This window comes from Mus pahari, chromosome 13 (genome assembly GCF_900095145.1).
Source record: "Mus pahari chromosome 13, PAHARI_EIJ_v1.1, whole genome shotgun sequence".
NCBI classification, from domain to species: domain Eukaryota; kingdom Metazoa; phylum Chordata; class Mammalia; order Rodentia; family Muridae; genus Mus; species Mus pahari.
The window spans coordinates 24,569,830-24,589,461 of record NC_034602.1 but is presented as its reverse complement, the minus strand read 5'-3'; the positions used below and the strand labels follow the sequence as shown (position 1 = coordinate 24,589,461).

At 57.0% G+C, this 19,632-nt stretch overlaps 2 protein-coding genes across 2 annotated transcripts in view; one reads left to right on the top strand and one right to left on the bottom strand.

Annotated features, from left to right (window-relative positions):
• The window catches only part of Zmat5 (zinc finger matrin-type 5), a 33,392-nt gene extending 24,623 nt beyond the window's left edge, over positions 1–8,769 (top strand). Inside the window, exons 4-6 of the mRNA XM_029545206.1 lie at positions 1,149–1,229; positions 3,035–3,146; positions 8,433–8,769. Coding sequence (XP_029401066.1) covers positions 1,149–1,229; positions 3,035–3,146; positions 8,433–8,562 — 323 coding nt within the window. The 3' untranslated portion in view covers positions 8,563–8,769. The remainder of the gene's footprint in view (positions 1–1,148; positions 1,230–3,034; positions 3,147–8,432) is intronic.
• Positions 8,770–8,801: 32 nt separating this feature from the next.
• On the bottom strand, positions 8,802–17,843 carry Cabp7 (calcium binding protein 7). The gene is made up of 5 exons (XM_021211271.2): positions 17,690–17,843; positions 11,359–11,502; positions 10,552–10,664; positions 10,133–10,286; positions 8,802–9,972 (listed from the first exon to the last, which is right to left on the bottom strand). Exons 1-5 carry the CDS (start codon positions 17,796–17,798, stop codon positions 9,845–9,847), a joined length of 648 nt encoding a protein of 215 aa, XP_021066930.1. The 5' UTR covers positions 17,799–17,843; the 3' UTR covers positions 8,802–9,844.
• Positions 17,844–19,632: the final 1,789 nt, after the last annotated feature.

The window sequence follows — 19,632 nt, the reverse complement described above, 5'->3', positions numbered from 1 at the left end:
TTAAAAAAAAAAAAAAAAAAGAAAATGAGTATAGGATTGGTATGCTGGTGCTGGCCCATCTTCACTTGGGAGGTGAGGCCACGAGCATTAAGAACTCAAGCTTGCCGGGCAGTCGTGGCACACGCCTTTAATCCCAGCACTTGGGAGGCAGAGGCAGGCGGATTTCTGAGTTCAAAGCCAGCCTGGTCTACAGAGTGAGTTCCAGTACAGCCAGGGCTACGCAGAGAAACCCTGTCTCAAAAGAAAACAAACATACAAAAAAAGAATTAAAGCCCAGTCAAGGCAATGTAATAAGCCCTGTGTTTAGAAAAAAGAATATATATTTCAAAAAAGAAATAAAGGTATCAGTAAGTAAGGGAAGCAAAGACAAAGTGAGGGAGGGACAGCCAGGCTGTCCTGTGCTGTTCTAGCGGCCTTCGAGCTCCTCTAAGGGATTGTCCTGAGCTACTGGGCAGCCAAAGCGAAGGTGGGAACCACAAGGACCCACATCGTGTGTACGGTGCCTACCGTGGGCAGATGTCCAGACTCCCCTCAGGAGACGGTGCTGCCCGACCAGTGGCCACCAGCTGCAGGCTTGGCCTCGGTATGTGTGTGCTGCTGGTAGTTAGCCTAGCTGGGTCACCACTAGTCTGTAATTTCCAAAGATATACTTCAGATTCCTTGATTGAGAACGGGGAAGTCATCCAAACATTGACTTCTCCTTGGCAAAGATGCCTCCAAGCTCTCTGAGGAGCAGTCCAGCTGCATGCACAAGCAAGTAAACTGGCAGGGCGCCAGAGAGGGGCGCGGCGTGTACGGCGGCCTAGACTAGAGAGGACCCCACGTGCAGCTCACTGAGCCCCACAGATGCTAGCCCCATAGCACGGACTGACGATAAGCGTGGTCTGCTCATGCCTGTGTGGCCCAGCACCGACAAGCTTCAGCCAGACTCTCATGGAGTCCTGATGCTTGGTGGGCCAGACTGGCACCTCAGGCTCCTGAATGTGAGTAGAGCCACGGAGAGTCTGGATTTTTTTTTTTTGTTCCTGACTGGGGCTGCTACTCTAGATCCTAAAATCCTGCCCTAAAATTCTGAGACCTGTCTGTCAGAGTGCCCTCAGCTGCAGCAGAGCCTTCCTCAGCGGAAAGTAACTGTCTTCCCATTGCAGGCCAGTGCGACTTTGGCTCCAACTGCAGGTTTTCCCACATGTCAGAAGAAGATCTGCAGGAGCTGAGCATCCAGGTGGAGGGTACGTTGAGGTGAAGCAGGATTGGCGGGTGGAGATGGGAGAGGCTGCCCTGTGCCACCCCATGTTCTCCCTTACTAGCATGTGCTGTGTGAATAAGCAAGGACTGCCCAGGCTGATGGGGAATCCCCGAACCTTCCTGTTGGGTGGGTGTCAGGAACAGGGCTGTGTCCCTCAGAAATGAAGCATGTGTGGCTTCTTCCCAGGACTTTGAAGGTATGCCCTCGGCTCACCTTCTGCCCCCTCACTGGTCTCTGTTGTTCCAGCATGCTTACTTCCCTCCCCTCCCCTCCCCTCTCTTCCTACCCCCCCCCTTTCTCCTATAGTCAGGAAACACTAGAGTCCTTATTCAGCACCAGGCAAGTACCCTGCAACCTATGAGGACAAAGGCTGCAAAAACTACTTCTCTACCGGGCTTGGTGACACATACAAGTAATCCCAGACTTGAAAGGTGGAGGCCGGAGGATCTGGGGTCTAAAGTTGTCCTCCTGAACTTGAACTGCATAGCTAGTTCAAGCCTGAGTACCTGAGACCTGCCTCCCATCCCCCCCTCCCTCCCAAAAGAAAGCCCTGCCTGTGCTGAGGCCCTGGCAACCTGGTTATTGTGACCTCCCTGAGAGCTGGCACGGGTGCCCCTCACTGCCACCTCCTGTAGCACCTCACTGAACAGGCAGAGGAAATGAGGCAGCTCTCAGGCAGAAGGTCCTGCTGCAGGCTGGCAGGTAGCACTAGGGTTTCCAGGAGCTTCCCCCCACCCCCACCCCCACCCCACCCCCCTCAGCCCTAACCCCACCCCCACCCCTCATCCCCCCACCCCCAGGGCAGCCGAGGCCTGGCAGTTGCAGTCTCCAGCTCTTGGCTACACATGTGCTGTCAGGGAATGAGTGGTTGGCCGGCACTGGAGGAGACACAGGCCACAGGCCTTGAGCAGGAGGCAGGGGTCAGGATGAGGCCTGGGGCAGGTGACAGCTTAAGTGCTTCTGGTTCCGTCAGCTCCCCTGTAACCTTGGCATCTGAGTAACTGTAAAGGTGGGTGAGAGGATGCCTGTGCGGTGCCGGTGCAGAGCCTGCTGCTGAGTCAATATGGATCCACCAGTTTATTTTCCCCTGGCTCAAGATCCCCCCTCCCCTATCCCATAGGGCTGGAGAGGTGGCTCAGACTGTTCTTCCAGAGGTCCTGAGTTCAATTCCCAGCAACCACATGGTGGCTCCCAACCATCTGTACTGGGAACCCATGCTCTCTTCTGGTGTGTCTGAAGAGAGCAACAGTGTGCGCACATACATGAGATAAAAAGACCCTTTCCACACCGCTCAGAGCGTGACTTCCTAGCTCTCACCCAGCGTGAAGTCTTTCCACTCGTTGCTTGGTTTTTAGTACAGTGAGGAGAAAACCCAAGAAACTGAGACTTATTACCGTGCCTAAGGTTAGAGGCCTGGTGGGTGCAACCCCATCCTACAGTCCACATTGCCTCCTGCACCCCCAATTTAAACCCCTCTTGGGAGTGAAGCTCTGTATTCATTGTCCTGCTTCTAGCTCCCCAAGGCTTGGAGATAGGCAGCATGTCTCTGTTTGACAGAGAGCAGAGCGAGGCTTAGATCACTAGGTCATTGTGCACAGAGGAACTAGGGAGCTAGTGGAATGAGGGGACAGACCTGTGGTTCTGATCCTGACCTACTGGCCCACATCCTCCTGACAGGCCACTACATCATCCCAGGGCTTTCTCAGCACCTGCTGCTCGGTGGAAGAGCGAGATTCAGGTCAGCAGGGTTGTCCCTCTCACCCTTCCTTGTCACTCTGTTCTCCACAGAGGAGAGGCGGGCCAGAGAATGGCCACTGGAGACTGCCGAGCTTCCTGAGGGCCACCTGGAGGACTGGCTGGAGAAGAGAGCTAAGAGGCTAAGCTCAGCCCCAAGTAGCAGGTATGGCCCAGGATCCTCCTCCTTTCATTCTGGGAAAGCTTTCCTGTGGGGAAGATGGTTCATTTCTGTGAACTGCCCAGGCCCAGGGACCAACCATGAACCCCCACTATGGAGTTTTCTGGAAACAGATGTGACTCCCCACTTGGCAGCTGAGCTCCTTACGTACCTGGTGCTCACGGTCCCCTGTAGGGCTCTGTGAAGCAGAGACTCACAAAGTCAACAAGGTCATTATTCCACTCTTCTTTTTTTTTTTTTTTTTTTCAAGGCAGGGTTTCTTTGTATAGCCCTGGCTGTCCTGGAACTCACTCTGTAGACCAGGCTGGCCTCAAACTCAGAAATCCGCCTGCCTCTGCCTCCCGAGTGCTGGGACTAAAGGCATATGCCACCACGCCCAGCTGGATCCTCTCTTCTTACACCAGGAGCTACTGAAGTGTGGCCGTGTGCTATCCTCTCATGGAGAGTCAGGATGCAGCCCACACTTCATCAGACAGATGCTCGGGCTGGAGTAGGAGCTTCGGTAGCCATGTGGGATCAACAAGACCAGGGCACAGGAGGAAGAAGGGCTAAGCTGTGCATGGGTTTGTACTTACTCCTGATCTCTGTGGCCCCAAGGGACAGTGGCTTAGCTATGATAAGGATTTCTGTCAGACCTTCTGTGGTAGGAAAACTTCCCTCCAGGCTCTGCCTCAGGGAAAGTGTTGAGCTGCTTGTCCCAGAGGCAAGGGATTAGTGTTGTTATTTAATTTTGTTTTTTCACATTTATTTGGGAGGGGGTATGCACATTTACACACATGCCAGGGGATGCAGGTGGGTCAGAGGACAACTTTGTGGAGTCAGTTCTCCATTCCAGCCCCTGCTATGGCATTGACCTGCTCTGTATGTTACCTTTTCCAAAAAAATCCAGTGGCTTCATTGTTTATGTGCATGGGTGTTTTGCCTGCATATTTGTCTGTGCACCATGTGCATGCAGTGCTTGTGGAGAGCAGAAGAAGGTATCAGGTCCCCTGGAACTGGAGTTACAGATAGTTGTGAGCTGCCATGTTGGGACTAGAAATCAAATCCAGATCACCTGTAAGAGTAGAGTGCCCAGTGCTCTCAGAGTGAGCCTCCTCTACAGCCCTGCTTGCCCAGTGCTCTCAGAGCGAGCCTCCTCTACAGCCCTGCTTGCCCAGTGCTCTCAGAGCGAGCCTCCTCTACAGCCCTGCTTGCCCAGTGCTCTCAGAGTGAGCCTCCTCTACAGCCCTGCTTACTTTTAAACCTGTGCCCTGTATCTCTGTCCCCACTTACACAATATCTATCTAGTACAGAGCTGGAGAGATGTCTCAGCAGTTAAGAGCCCTGGCAGTTCTTCCAGAGGTTCTGAGTTCAATTCCTAGCACCCATGTGGTGGCTCACAACCATCTATAATGGGATCTGATGCCCTTGTCTGGCACACAGGTGTACATGCAGACAGAGCACTCATACATAAATAAATAAATCTTTATACATATACATACATACATACATACATACATACATACATAGTACAGCCAGATGATACACCTTTAATCCCAGCACTCAGGAGGCAGAGGCAGGCCTTGTCTACAGAGTGAGTTCTAAGACATCAAGGCTACAAGGAGAAACACACAAAAAACAAATTATACACACACATACACACACTACAGATATAACTTAAACAGAATATGACACCCTTTCTTCTGGACTCATTTAAAGGGATGTAGGTTTGAACATTGTCTAGGAATGCAGGCTCCTTCTGCTATGTCAGAGGGTGTGTGCTAGTCAGAGAGACAGGGTATTCATTCTGAGCCCACCATAAGGGTCTGTCTGAGCTTCCTGATTGCTAACTGTGAGCTGTTGCCTGCTTACTCCACTGTTCTGCCTCAGCAGTCTCTGTCCCTGGGAGTGAGTGACAGCCTAGGCACCCAGGGGCGGTAAGAAGGGTTCAGGAAGATCATGTCTCAGGCCTTGAGTGTGAGACAAATAAGTAAACAGCAAGCTCACAGTGCCTGCCTGGGTGCAGACAGACATTCTCTGTGGATGTGGGCGCGGCGGATGGCACAGGGGAACTGAGGAGGATCGACCAGCCCAAGTCCTGGCCACACGATGGCGTGGTTTGGTGGTCATGGTGTGTCCTGTACATGGTCCCAGGCATCTAGGGAGCCCGGCACATTGTTGTGCAGTTGTGCAGTGTGCTTTTCCTCCTCGGGGACCTGTGTCCTTGGCCGGGCATGGAGGCCCTGCTGCTTGGACCCTCAGCCCCTCTGCTACCATGTTCAGGGCCCAGCCACCCCAGGCCTCAGCTGACAGTGGCAGTAACTAGGTGGGGGAAGATGCATCTGTGCCACCCTAGGCTCTTAGAACTCTGCATCCTGGTTCCGGGGCCACTCTCCTTCTGGCCACTTGCAGGGAATTACTTTTCTCTGTTGCTGCCTGTTGTCTGTCTCCGCCTCAGCCCCGGCTTCCTGAGGCTCCAGGCAAGATGACTTCTGCTCAGGGCAGAGCAAGCTTGTCTACCTTTGAAAGGAGTTACCAGCAGAGAGAAATGGTTTACTCTGAGATGTGTCCCCATTCTGTTCCAACCTCTCCAGCTTTGTGTTTTTTCCTCTGCATCTCTGTGCCCTGTTCTGCCCCCGATCCTGGAGAGGAGCCCTGTGGGGACAGTGTCCCCTTTGCCCCTGGGCTGTCCTCTGCAGCTCCTCGCCACACCACAGCTCCACTAGTTTTGGAAGGTGCCTTTGGCCCCAGGCCATCCCTCCTGAGACTTCCCAATGCCCACTGCAGTGTCCTCTTAGGGAAGACCCCAGACTCAAGGCTCAGTCCGCTGTGTGCCTCTTAACCTTGCTTAGGTCACACTGGACACTGGCCTCCCTCTCCTCCTGGCAGAACCCTTCTCAGCCTACAAGTAGAAACATGACACATTTAGGCTGCCACGGACCTGAGCCTGGCTGACAGCACCAAGGCCCCTTTTGGAACCTCCTCCTTTCAGGATGTATGCTTTCCCCCAGGGCATAGATGCTACCTGGATCACCTAGCACCACTCAGACTTGTGGGTTCCAGCACCCCCAGCAGAAAATCCCTACAAAGCCCGGCTTACTCTTGGGGGCTGGGGGTGGGTATCTTAGCTTGTTGGTGTCTGCTCATTTTCCTGACCCTGAGGAACCAGCCAGGAGCAGAAAGAAGCTGCAGAAAGGAGCCATTGGCCTCAGCCGGACAGGACACAGACTAATCCCTGGCCGGCCAGGCGGCGCTGTTCGAGCTTCCTATTGTTGGCTCTTCTGATTGTGCATTTATCCTCCTTAATCTCCCACAGGCGCCCTTCTCTGGGCCAGCGCTCTGTCCCTGTGCATTCACCTCTGTAAGACTTTCTTTTTGATAAGGACCAGGGCTGGGGATATGCCAGGCTGCTGCTGCTGCCCTTGTGCACAGAGCAAGCAGGCCATGAAGAGCATTACATACCTGTGACCCTGTGAGGAAGGGTCCTGGCAGGGTCTCATGAAGGATGCCCTTTTCCTGTCCGGAGGGAGCCTCGCAGGCACTACACTGAGCCACTTTTTTAGAGAACAGGTCTGAGGCTTAGGGGTCAGGAACTCCCCAAGACCACACCTCCCTGGGGAACCTCGCCATTATTGCGACCCCATGGGAAGCTCCAGGTTGGCTGACATCTGGGGCACTCCCTTCAGCAACTGTGGAGTCTCTCCTACACCCAGTCTTCTCTGTGCCTGATGGAGTTTCTAGCATCCCCGGCACCATAAATCATGTGGGGAGCTGCTTTCTGCTCTCTGCACTTTCCAGCAGGCAGCACGCCACCCCACCGAGCTGGGGGTGTCCCTGTCCACTCAGCAAGGACCCCCCCCCCAGCATCTCTGCTGTGGTGTGTCTCAGGGCAGGTGAGGATGGATGGATGGATATGGCCAGGCAAACTCTCAGGCAGTCCCTGTCACCACTGCTCAGGCCCAACACATCCAGACACCTCCCAGGAGGCCCAGGTCCTTCTCTTTCTGCGGAGAGCTGGCTGCTTGCTACCCAAGAAGGAAGTGCTGCCAGGAAGTTCCTGAAAGCTGAGGTAGAAGGAAGCGAAAGGCAGGGACAGCGTGCATTGCTGCTTTTCCTTGTTCTCAGAGGCTTGTGAAACTTTGGACGTGTGGCTGACCCCTTCCTGATAGTTCAGCCTTACCTGAATAATGGGGTTTGCATGGGGACCCCAGGGTTTCTCTAGGTCATGGTGTCTCTTCTCATGAGAGCGCTTAGCCTGACATGACTGTTGTGTCATTGGATGGCCCCCTGGTGCCGGGCCTGGGGTATAGATGCCATCTCTACCACTAGTGTCCACCCTTTGAGAGTCCCTAGGTGGCATCAAAGAGCCTGGCCAGCAGTGCCCACCTGGGATGTCAGGCTGGTGGGCCCAGCTCTGCAGTAGGTGGGGGCAGGGCAGGCTGCCTGCATGCTGTCATCCCTGGGTCTGGATGTTCCAGGTTGCACCCAAGGACCCTCCCTTCCTAAGGACCACTTCAGAGGGGCCCTGAGCTTAGGGGTAATCAGTAAGGGGGTAAGTGAACAGGATGAGAAATAAGGCCTTCCTGCTTCCGGAGGCTCGTGTGCTTGTGGGACTTTGGAAAAGTATAAAGAGGTTAAAGGAATCAACCCCCCCCCTCAAGCACTCAGGAGGCAGAGGCAGGCGGATTTCTGAGTTCGAGGCCAGCCTGGTCTACAGAGTGAGTTCCAGGACAGCCAGGGCTATACAGAGAAACCCTGTCTCGGGGGGAAAAAAAAAAAATCAACCCCACCCACCTGTAACTACACCACTCAGACAGAACCAGGGCTGACATTTCACTGTAACTTCCAGGGTTTTTATGCATTTATATATGTTATATATTTTTAAACAAAAATAGTATCATGCTATATACATTATTTTATAAGCTGCTTTTTCTCTGTCCTCACATAGTATATCTTTCTTCATCAGTGCATATAGGTCTTGGGTTTTCCACAGGCTGCATAGCATTCTCTGCTGTGGACGTGCATAAATATTTAACCAGTCCCCCACAGGTGGACGCTAAGGGTACTTCCATATTGCCCAAGGCCGTTCTGGTAGTTCAGTCTCCTCGGCCAGTCCCCACTTTGGGCTCAGTTCCGAGAAGAGGTCGCCGGCTCAGAGGGTCTGCATGTTATCAAGGTTCTACTTGCAGAAGGGCCATGCAGGTGACCACCCTTTCTGACAGTCAGGATGTTGGAAGAGCAAGGTGGGACCTGAGGTGCTCTGCTCTAATCCTCTACCTTTCTCCTCTCCAGGGCCGAACCCATCAGAACCACTGTCTTCCAGTACCCCGTGGGCTGGCCGCCAATGCAGGAGCTGCCCCCCTCCCTGCGGGCACCCCCACCTGGCGGATGGTCCGTACAGTCCAGAGTTCAGTGGGGCTGAGCTCTTCCCCTCCTCCCCCTGCCGGACTTCCCACCCATCTCATCCGTCACAGTAAAGACAATTGCCCAACCTAGGAAGCAGAGCTGCCTTCCCTCCCTTCTCCCTGGGGCCTCTGAGCCTGGCCTCCTGTCTGCCCACCATCCCTCAGGGCGTTTCTCGAGAAGATGGGTGAGAAACATCTGAATGTTTATAAAGAAAGTCTGTCCTCGATGGCTGGCCTGTCTCTCTTGCTGCCTGTCATGCTCTCGGCTCTGTCCTCCTGCCTCCATCAAGGGACAGGTGGGCTGGAACGAGACAGCGTCCCCTCCAGGGTGCTTAGGGATCAGTAGAGCAGCCAGGTCGGGCACAGCGTATGCCAGTGTGGCGGCGGCCCAGCTAGTAAGTGGCCCCAGGCTGGGGAAAGGAGCCGAGGACTGCCAACCGTCTCGGCCCCTGAAGAGCTGAAGGCTTGCATCTGCCCAGGCTGAGCTGGTGCCAAGAAACGGCATGACACAGGTGGAGCAAGCATGAGAGCCGCATCGCTGGCCTCAAGGGTACAGAGAAGTGGGGTCCCCAAGAGGGCAGGCCCTGGACTTGGAAGAGTGGTCCGTGGCCACTGACAGACCCTCAGGGGACTCAGATCCCTAGGGAATGGCTCGGGGCCTCCCAGGGTTACACCCTGGCCAGTGGGGAGTCACACGTGCTACAGGATCTCTGCTCCCTTCCTCAGTTGGGCCTCTAGGTTCTGTGCTAGGAGACAATTTGGCCCTTGGTCTCTAAGCCTTTGGTGGATGGCTCACAAATTCATGGGCCTTGGGGCTATTTCTCATGCCCCATCTTGCATGAGCATCTGCCTTTCCTGAAAAGCCCCATGGAAGGAGAATCTGAAGCCAGATCTCAGGCCCTTAAAGCCTCAGGCTTCTCACCTGTGAAATGGGCAGGCACAGGCCCCAGAAGGTGCATGGAGGACTGGCTTTGGGTCTAAGGAGTGTCAGAGACCCAGGAGCCAAAGCCCTGTGCCCACCTCCACCCTGCCCACTGTTCTGGGCATGAGTTGCTTGCCTGCCAAAAGATCACAGCACTCACTGGATCCTGCGGGCTCCCGCGCAAGTCCCTCCTTTTCCAGGAGCTCCTGAGTGGTGGGAAGTGAAGGCTACACACAGGCCAGGTGAGGGCACAGGCAGGGGGTGGGGCCAGGGCTGTCCTCAAAGTGCCCAGGGGTGGTGGCCCAGGGAGCAAGCTGGGGGAAGGGCTGCAGGCAGCGGTGGGTGTGGAGTGGGCGCTGCAGGCACCCACGTGGTGCCTACTTCATGCCGCTGCGCAGCACCTGGTTGGCCGCGATGAGCATGACACTGATGATGAAGGCGATGGCGAAGGCGCAGATCAGGCTCTTGCGCACGCACGTCTGGCGGATCTGCTGGTTGGAACAGGCTGCAGCCGCCCACCAGGAACACCAGGGAGAGAGATGAAGGGGGACAGGACAGCGGAGGGATAGAATCAGATCTGCACTTTGGCTGGGATACGTAAGGTGGCCCCCTATGCAAACCCTTGGTATGTGCCCACCCACAGAGACCCAAGGCAGGCCACTCACTCTCCACATCCACGGGACACTCCTCAGCAGTGCCCAGGTGGCTCTCCTCCTCTGTCATGATGATGTTCTCTATGTCCTTCATGGACAAGTGCTCGCAGAAGGTGTCATAGAGAAGTCGCTTCAGCTCGTCCACTGTCAGCTTCTGCATGTCACACTTGGGTGGCAAAAGGGACAAGTGTTCTTGCCACTACCTGCCACAGTCCCCACCCAGCACCCTGTAAGTGCACAGTCCCGATTACAGGCCTCCAGATTCTGTAACACCGACACAGCTACTCCATTCCCCCGGAACCCAGGCCTCCAGGGAGCAGGACACTCGGTAGACAGTGGCCCTCCCTCCCTCCCTCGTTGTGGCATGGGGCTAACCATTCACAGGACCCATGACACCTCCACATTGTAGAGTCTCAGTGGCCAGGGCATACCTTCCAGAAGACTGTGTCAAAGTCAGTGCCATGGAACTTCTCTGGGATCCCCGAGGTGGAGAGCTTGGGTCCCAGGAGGGTCACAAACTCCTCAAAGTCCACTTGGCCATCACCTAGAGTGGGCACAGGGTCAAACTGAGACAGCACCAGCAGGCACCCCAGAGCTCAGGGCATGAAATGGAGTCTTGGCCGGCCTCTGACCAACTGTGGGACCTCACTCAGCCCTTTCTCTGTGCCTCCAATCAGTTTCAGGGGTACCTAATGTACCAGGCTCAGAGCTAATGTCAAGGCTACCAAATGTGATAGAGCTCTATGGGAGGCCGTGTAGGAGGTGAGCAGCAGATGGTCCCCAGATGTGGGACGCCCTCCTGGTACACTCAGAACTCTCATGGCCTCCAGCACAGTACTGATCCTTTCTGCCATGCAGATGGGAAAGGAGCTCGCGGGGGGGGGGGGGGAGGCAACAGGTGCGAGGACGCAGAGGGGACTTGGCACCACTAATCATTCTCAGTAGTTAGCGTTAATAAAAATACCAGGAGGCAAATGCAGCCACCATTCCTCTGGGTGTTAAAAGCTGAGCTATCTATCCCACCCTCCTTTTCCATACTTAAAATCTTCCTCAGATTTTGGAGTGGGAGGGGCAGTTTGACCCATATGTGGCTGGGACTGTCACACCTCTTCTGGGCTCCACTTTCTAGAACGAGAACTATTGGTAGATCATGACCACAGGAAGCAAAAGGCCAGAGTGGACTCAGGTCCCGGGGCCTAGATGACGGCGGGCAGGTAAACCGAGGCAGGGCATCTCACCATCCATGTCTAGCCGCTGGATGATAACCTCCAGCTCCACCTCGTTGGGCATGTAACCCAGGGAGCGCATGGCGGTTCCCAGCTCCTGCTTAGAGATGAAGCCGTTGCCATCCCTGTCGAATACCTTGAAGGCCTCTCGGATCTCTGTGGAGGGACAGAGAAGCTGAAACCAGCCCTGGCCCCGGCAGCCTAGAGCTCTGTTGAGAGCCAGTCATCTGGGCAGGCAGGGACGAGGAGGCGAAGGTACATCTGGCCTGAGACAGTGACCGTGCTTGGGTCTGACAGCCTTCCTGCCGTGCTCAGGGCTACACCATGCGGTGGGCGCAGGGAGAGCACCAGATTCACTGGCCAGGTTAGCGGCTGGAGGGTCCTTACTTGGCATCATCGTGCCTTATCCCCTTCCCGCTGGACTTCCTGTTCCGGTCAGGCAGCACTAACTCATGGTGGGATCACCACATGATTCTAGCTTTTGAGTGATGGTTAGAACTCACAGGCCTCCAGGTTTAGACAAAGATAGGAATAAGAGCTGCTCCACACCAGGCCCCAGCGTGGTCTTTGAGCTTCATGCTCTCCATAAGTACAGTAGGGAAGGAAGACTGAGGCCCGAGGGCCCAAGGGATTCTGCACTTGGACCTGGGCACCAATGCACTTGACTGGGACTTTGGGACCAAACAGCACAATATATGCTTTAGTCTTATGCGCAGCAAATGGGTGATAAGTGGGAGTGTCACTAAAGCAGATACAACAGGAACCTCTTATCTTTGCCCTGCCTGCCTCTCTGCTGACCCTAGAGGGACAGACTTCAGTCCCTTAGCTCCAGCTCCCGTGGGCAACTTGTTCACTTGCCTCCCTCATGGCCATTGCCTGAATTGTTCCCTGGGTAGAATTTCACTCAGCAGGACAAAGTCAAGGTGTGTGTGTGTGTGTGTGTGTGTGATTAAAGACAGGTGAGGTGCTCCACACTGCAGACCTAGAAGGCTTTAGGAGGGCAGGAGGCCAGCCTGGTTCAGTGAGGATTCAGGGCCATTACACTATCCTATTGGTTACACTATCCCAGGCCTTAGGGCTCTATAAGCCCTGAAATGGCTTGTAAGGGCCTATACTGGCCTTAGGAGAATAGGGAGTGCAGGCCAGCCTGCTGGCCCTGCCACAGAGTAAAAACCATGGTCCTGATCCTTGGCTGGCTCTTCATGTGGGATCACACGTGTAGTCTTGAGGTCGGAGTCCCACTGTCGGGCTGGGGTAGACATTACCCACAGGTGCCTCAGGCGAGCCTTAGGGACTGTTTTCTGCATCAGGAGCGTCAGGGCAAGGAAAGTGCTGGGCTGGTAGATCTGAGCCAGACCCAGGGGTTGTAGAAAACCCTGGATGCTAGCAGCTCTAGGCCAAGGACCCCCCAGCATTTTCCTGGGCCCTGAAAGAGGCGATGTGCCCCTTGTGGCCAAGGCTGCTGCGGAGAACTAGGAGCTGCTGCGGGAAGTTCATTTGCCTGGAGCGTCTGGATCTTGTGGAAGTGTGCTTAAGGTTCCTTCTCTCCCGCCCCCTTTCTTCTCTCTCCTTCTCTTTCTCCCCTCTCCCCCTACTCTCATTTCTAACCAGCGCTGAGGTCACCTTTCTGGACTGGTGTCCAGGACCCTCCCCCTCACCAGGGAGCCCCTCAAGCCGGGAGGACACCAAGACTGCTTTGAACCTGCAGCTTTGTCTGTCCTCATGTCAAACTCCGATGTAGCCCAGACCCTGTAGCTGGATGACTCTCTTGGATGACTGCCCCTGCCTGACCTCGCCTGTTCTCTGGTTGCCCATCCCGCCACACACCTGCTCTTTCCCTAGAGTAGATTGTGCTGAGACTAAGTGGGTCTTGTCCACAGAGTCCCCATTACTGAGAACAGGGTCTGACCTTGAAAGGATAAACATCTGGATGCTCAAAGGACTGAATGTGAGAGTCCATCTACTAGAGCACTCCGAGAAAGGCTCAAACAGAGGTTTCTGCGCCTCAAAGAAGAGAGAATTGGAGCTCAGGGTTACTTACGGAACCAGCCACAGGTTGGTCTGAGGAACTTCAGAGTCAGAAACTGTACCCCTTGGAGTCTGAGGCCCGTTAGGGAGCCCTGCCTAGATACGAGGAAGGAAGCCAAAGTCCTAGATACAGCGAGGATGTGATGGAAGCCACTCTCTGCTTTGAGCTGAGGCCTGAGCTATACTTGCCACCTTGGCAGGGCTCAGGGTGACCCCCCCAATTGTGGGGCTGCCTCAATGCCCGTTTCCAAGGCCCCTGAGGAAAATGCACCAGGCAGGAGGGACAATAATGAGCAAGTGGATCTCGGGACATATGCTCAGGGGACAGGCTCCGAGACAGCTGTGAGTACCAAAGACATCTCTCAGGCAGGGCTGACCTCCCAAGGCTGCTGGGTAAATCCACAGCTGGCCACTCTCTACTGTGCACTCCCCCTCCCCCTCCCAGCACACCTAGCTCACACTAGTGTTTCGGAACGCTATCCCAGCCCAGTCCACCCATTGGCTTACAAGGGGTCCAGTTCAGGCATTGTCTTCTCAGCCAGAGAAGTATTCTGATGTCTCAGACCCAGGTTTGAATCCCAGCTCTGGTGTGATGTTGCTGTTTACTTATGCAATGGAACTTTCCACAATGATTAAACAAGAATTATCTGAGGTGGCCATTGTAAATCAGACCATCTCCGATGGCAGTGGGGTAGGAAAGGGAAGTCTGGGGCAACCCTGGGATGCCACACTGGCCTGCCTGATAGCTGGGACCAGAACCCAAGGCCTGGCCTTGAATTCTGTCTGGCTCTCCTGCTCAGCAGCCAAGTGACCTAGGCAAGACGCTTTATTTCCCTCTGAATCTCAGATGCCTCAGCTGTGAAATAGGATGAAATCCAGTTCCGTGGCTGAGGTGTAGCCACTGCTAAGGGTCCCATGGGGGGGGGGGGTCAGGATGCCCTGTCACTGTAAGCCGTGGACAATCACTACTAGATGTATTCCCCGAAAGCCTTGCTCCCTCGCGGCCCCATGAGGGAGGCCAGGCAAAACTTGTGCTTCATCTTGGCATGGGGATGTCTGGCCCGGAAATGGGCTGGCAGGGCCTCTAGGTTTCCAGGCTGATCTTGTCCCCTACCTTCCGTTTTTAACATGACATTCCCAGACCCTCCCAACCTGTGGAGCTGCACCGGGGCTGAAGTCTTCTGCAGATCCAAAAGGATGTGGCATTGTGCTGGGGAGTTTGAGTCTGGATGGAGAGGGAACACTGGAAGGGGCAGTAGTCACCCTCTGTCGTGGCTGCCACTCTCCGCAGCATTGGCTCTGCGCCCCAATCCTCCATCCTTGAATTTCTGGCCTGTGCAGAGGCAGCTGCTGGGCTTGGGGTTCAGGAAGCAAGGGTAGAAAAGGGGGCTCCCCAATGGTCCCCAACTGGCTACCCTCAACAGAGGCTCCACATTCCATTCCAGAACCCAGCCTTGTGGCTAGCTGCTTCTCTCTTTCAGGGAGCCAGTCCCATCCCTGCCTTTGAATGCTGGACCCTACTGTCTAGGTGAGCAGTCTGTCTATCTCAGTGTTGCTGGAGGTCCCCACTTGGATGCATTTCAGAAAGGGGTTATGTTCCAGCCATAGTGTGATATATTCAGGAGGAATGTGGGAGCACCCTTGCCTCTCGTACATGGGGCTGGGTGAGCCTCCAAGTTAACTCTGCCTAGCCCCTTCCTCCCTAGGGCCTCAGGTTCCACAGTCCTGACCCCCAGCTTGCCTCCTTGGCCCAATACCCATGCCCTTTTCCGCTCCAGACTCATGAGCCTGCTCCGAGCTCCTGTGAGTCTGAAGTGCTCTTCCTACGTTTGGGTCCTCAGCCCCCATGGCCAGGCCCCGTGCTGACTACTCTCACAGCCTTCTCAGCCACTACCCATCCAGGTGACAACAGTGCCATTCCCCTTTTATTGATGGGGAAAGCAAGACTCTGAGAGGCCAATGATTGTCCAAGTTCACTCCCTGAGCCCAGGGTGCAGAGACTCGAACCCAGTACTGCCTGGCTCTTCTCCTCTCACCCCCACATTCCACTCCTCCCTTGCTGCTCCTGGTCCTCCTCCCCCATGCAGATTGACCGCCCCCCTGGATTTCTGCAGCAGGCAGCACGAGGTATCTGCAGCATTTCATCCCAGGTCACGGACTCCCCCATCTAGTCCATGGGCTCCTTCACTGATCCCTTCCAACCAACAGGGCCTGGGTCTTACCCAGACTGCCCGAGGACAGGAACACTAGTGTGTGCTGGAGAAGTTAAGGGACCAAAAGTGGCATCTGTATGAAGGACAGCCACTCTGCACCCAGCCCTGGCATTCAAGACCCACTGCAGGGAGCCCGGAGCCTGTTTTTCAGCAGCCAAGGAGGGGTCTGGAGAACTTCCTGTCTTCATATGTAGATGCCCATAGGCGTCTGCTGGCTCTGTGCCCTCCACCTGCCAGCCACAGGGATGGCCCTGTCCTTCAGGTGCCCCCTGCACCAGGGCCCCTCCTCTAGTCCAAAGGGGACCAGAGAGAAGCAGGGAGTGTATTTGGTGTGATGGTGACTAACAGCACTGGGCTCCTGCCAACATGGCCACGGGATGGCTCGGAGGGAGCGTGGGCCTCCTTGCCCTTGCATCGCCCACCCTGGTGCTCCTCACCCCTGCATGACTGTCTCTCTCAGCCTCTCGCTAGCCTGAGTGTGCACTCTAGGACCAGGGCATCAGGAGTGGAGGGATCCAGTGATACCTGAAGTTATGGGGCCAGGGTTATGTGGCTGTGCTGGGAGCAGGAGAAAGGAGGCCCAATCTAGCTGGGGAAGATATGCTGCCTCTGTCCCAAGAGTGGAGAGAAAGGGGTGGATGAACGCGTCTGCGTGGCTCAGAATAAACGGCAATAAAGGAAAAGGAAACTGGCTTGTGCCCTGCACCCCTCCTGGGCCCCATCCCTTCCCCTCGACCTGAAGGAGGCTCTGCTTTGGTCCAGACAGGACAGGACACGGGGTTTCCAGGGTATATACTAAGGTCAGGTCAGGAGTGGCATCCTGCCATCTGTGCCTCCAGTGCTGGGGCTGAGAGCCCCCTCTGCGGCTTTCCCTGCCCCTGAGTTCATGGGGGTTGTGGGAAGTGGGTGTGTGGTGGACTGTGGTGCAGCGAACATGGCAGTTGCACATCCCCCCTCTCTCCACTGTCTACTTGCCCAAAATTTGCCCCAGATCAGGCCTGGGCTGAGGACAGAGTTCCCAAATGGCTTCCCCTGGGATCCCACTAGTATCCTTTCCTATGTTGGTCACTCCAACTCACTCCTATGAACCCAGGTGAGACCCCAGAGCTGAGACCCCTTGAATCCAGGGATCGGAGACAGACCCATCATCTGGGTAATCTCAACCGCGCCCCCCCCCTCGCCCCCAGCAACCGACAAACATCCCAAGGGACCAAGACTCCCATCAGCTCAGAGTCTCCGACTCCACTCCATATGGGGCCTCAAGAGGCCTGGGGGGGGAGGGGAATCTTAAGCACACCCCCGCCCCCAATCTCAGCAGAGAAAAAGCTAGGAAGGCCCCAGGGGTCTCACTGCGCCCCAGGACACTCAATCCAGGAACCCCAGCCTCTGTCTGCTGCTCTGATCCTCAACAGCCAACTGCCAGCGTGCGGTCCCTATTCCCGAAAGGCACAGGGACTAGGGTCGGAGAAGGTTTAGGTTCCGGCCTCTGCCTTTTCCTTCCAGGCTTTGCTATCGCGACCGAGCCTCCCAATCCGGCCACTTGTTGTCGCCAACGCCTCCCAGCTGCCTCGGCAGCGCACGGGTGGGGGGGTCCCTCGCAGGGCCGCAGAAGGGGATGGGGGCAGCCCTGCACCCGGCAAGAGCGGGGCAGTCGCCCTCTCTCCCCTTCTCCCACTGCCGGAGCAGATTGGATTCTCAACGCGACACGAGCGGAATGTCAATAGGAGCGCAGAGCCACGGGCGGGCGCCGCGGAAAGGATCAGGATGCGGGCGCTCCGGCGGCCGGCGCGGGGGGCAACCCCTCGGACTCTCCACTTCAGCCCCCGCAGCCTTGCCGCACCGTCACGCCGGCCACGCGGCCCAGTGACCCTGCTGCGGGGCCCCGCAAGTTTCCGCAGCGCCGGGGGCCACGCGGGCAGGGGCCGGGCTGCTCCTGCGCCGCGGCGACCCCCACCGCGGCGCCCGGGGCCACCCGGCCGTCCCGCCTCCCGCGTAGCCGCTCATCCGAGTCGCGCAGCAGGGTCTCCGGCTCCCCGGGCCAGCGCGGCACCTGGGCGCACAGGTAAGAGGGCTCGTGGCAGGGGTCCCGGCGGGGCACTCACCCTCTAGCTCGTCCTCAGGGATATCCACCGGGCGCTGCTCCGACAGCAGGTTGGGCACGGTGTAGATGCCCCGGTACATCAACGCCGCCGTCACCGGGTGGAACGGCATCTTGGAGGCTCCGCGCCCGCCCGCCCGCCGCAAACTTTGAGGCCGGGGCTCATGGGCCGCCGGCGGCCCCGGGGGCGGCTGGAGCGGGCGGGGCGCGCGGTGCGGCGCGCAGTGGCGGCGGCGAGGCAATGGGCACCCGTCCGGGACCTAGCGCCCCCGCGTCCCGGGCTGCCGGGCCATTCCGCCGGCTCCCTCGTCGGGATCCCGGCCGGGGGCTCGCAGGGACGGCGGGGGCGGCGCCGCTCCGGCCTCTCGGCTCGGACCGCTGCGCGCTGCGCTCCCTCCGCGCTGCCCCGCGCGCTCCGCGTTGCTCGCCGCCCGCTCGTCCGCCCGCTGGTGCGGCTGCCCGGCCCGCCGCTCCGGCTCCCGCCGCCGTCGCCGCCGCCGCCGCCGCCGCCGCCTGCACTCTCACTCGCTCGCTCGCTCTGTGCGGCGCTCGCCGCGCTCCCGCCTCCCCCCCCCCCCCCCCCCCCCCCCCCCCCCCCCCCCCCCCCCCCCCCCCCCCCCCCCCCCGCCCCTCCCGCCCCCGCCCCTTCCCGCCACCGGCCCCTGAGCGGCCGCCCCGAGCCCTCCCGGGCGCCTTCTCTGGTTCTCCCCGACTCAGCTTTTCCCCCAGTCTGCTTCGGATTGCTGTCTCCCGCACCCCACGTTAGCAGCCAGCAGGACCCGGGTGGTGGGGACCAGGGGCGGAGCCGTTCCTTGTACCCCCTATCCCACCTGCCCTCCACTAACCCTCCCCCAGCGAGAACGGAGAGCCGAGAACTAAGGACTAGAGACCCAGAAAGGTGAGGTTGCTCCGGGCGCGAGGGTCCTCAGGACCAGTAATCCTCAAGTTGGTGCCAGGAGAGGTTCTGAGGTGGGGAAACTGAGGCTTAGAAAAGGACGTTGGCCAAGGTCACCAGGCAGGGCCAGCAGACAGAGGCCAAGCACAGATCTGCAGGAGACTCCGCTGGCCTGTGGCTGACACCAGCAGTTGACTTGATCCCACAAGGGGCTGCTGCCCTGGATCCTTCCTGAGCCCTTGCCACTCAGCTTGCAGAGCAGGAGCCAAGGTCTGTCTCATGTCCCCAGGGGCAGTGAGGAGGAGGCAGACGACCCAAAGCCTGTTGGTCACATGGCTGCAGGTTAGACCTTCCTCCCGTCCTTAGCATGTGTTCTATGGGGGAAGAGGGGAAGTGTTTGGGGGGCAGCATGTGCATGCGTTTCTCTTCATCGTTCGTTCAGGACACTGTGGACATGCGTTTTCAAACCCACTTGCAGATGAGAGTGTTTGAACTGTGCATGGCCACCTACATGTGCCAAGGCTGTGAGCTGGTAGCGAAGGGCCCAAGCCCGGAAGCAGGTGTGGGCAGGTGCGAAGGCCCTTGAGCTGGGAGTGCTGTGTGTACCGGAGCACAGATGTGTGTGTCTCCGTGTACAATTATGGGATGTGGTGACCCCCTGGCCTGGGTGGGCCTCAGCTGGCCTCAGTCTCATTCCTGGAACCCTCATCTGAACTATCTCCCTGCCCCCTTGGGTCCAATCAGCCAAAGGCCCCAGCAGGAAAGCTGATTGCCACAGCCTGGCCATGCCCTTCCCGAGCTGATTACATTTTTCTGCTTGTTTCTGCTTTTGTCGCTGATTAATCATAGCCCTGTCTTGGGGCCGGGAGAGAGGGGCTCAGTGAGAGACAACAGCCCCGGTCACCCTGGGCCAAGGCAGGCCTGAACCTTTAGCACTTGGCTAGGGCTCTGGGTCTCTCATAGGCATGTGGCTTCTGTAGAGAAGCCAGACAAACCCTGGCTCTCATCTGAATGTCTGTTCCAGGCCTCTGGGCCAGTTGCTATCTATTCAG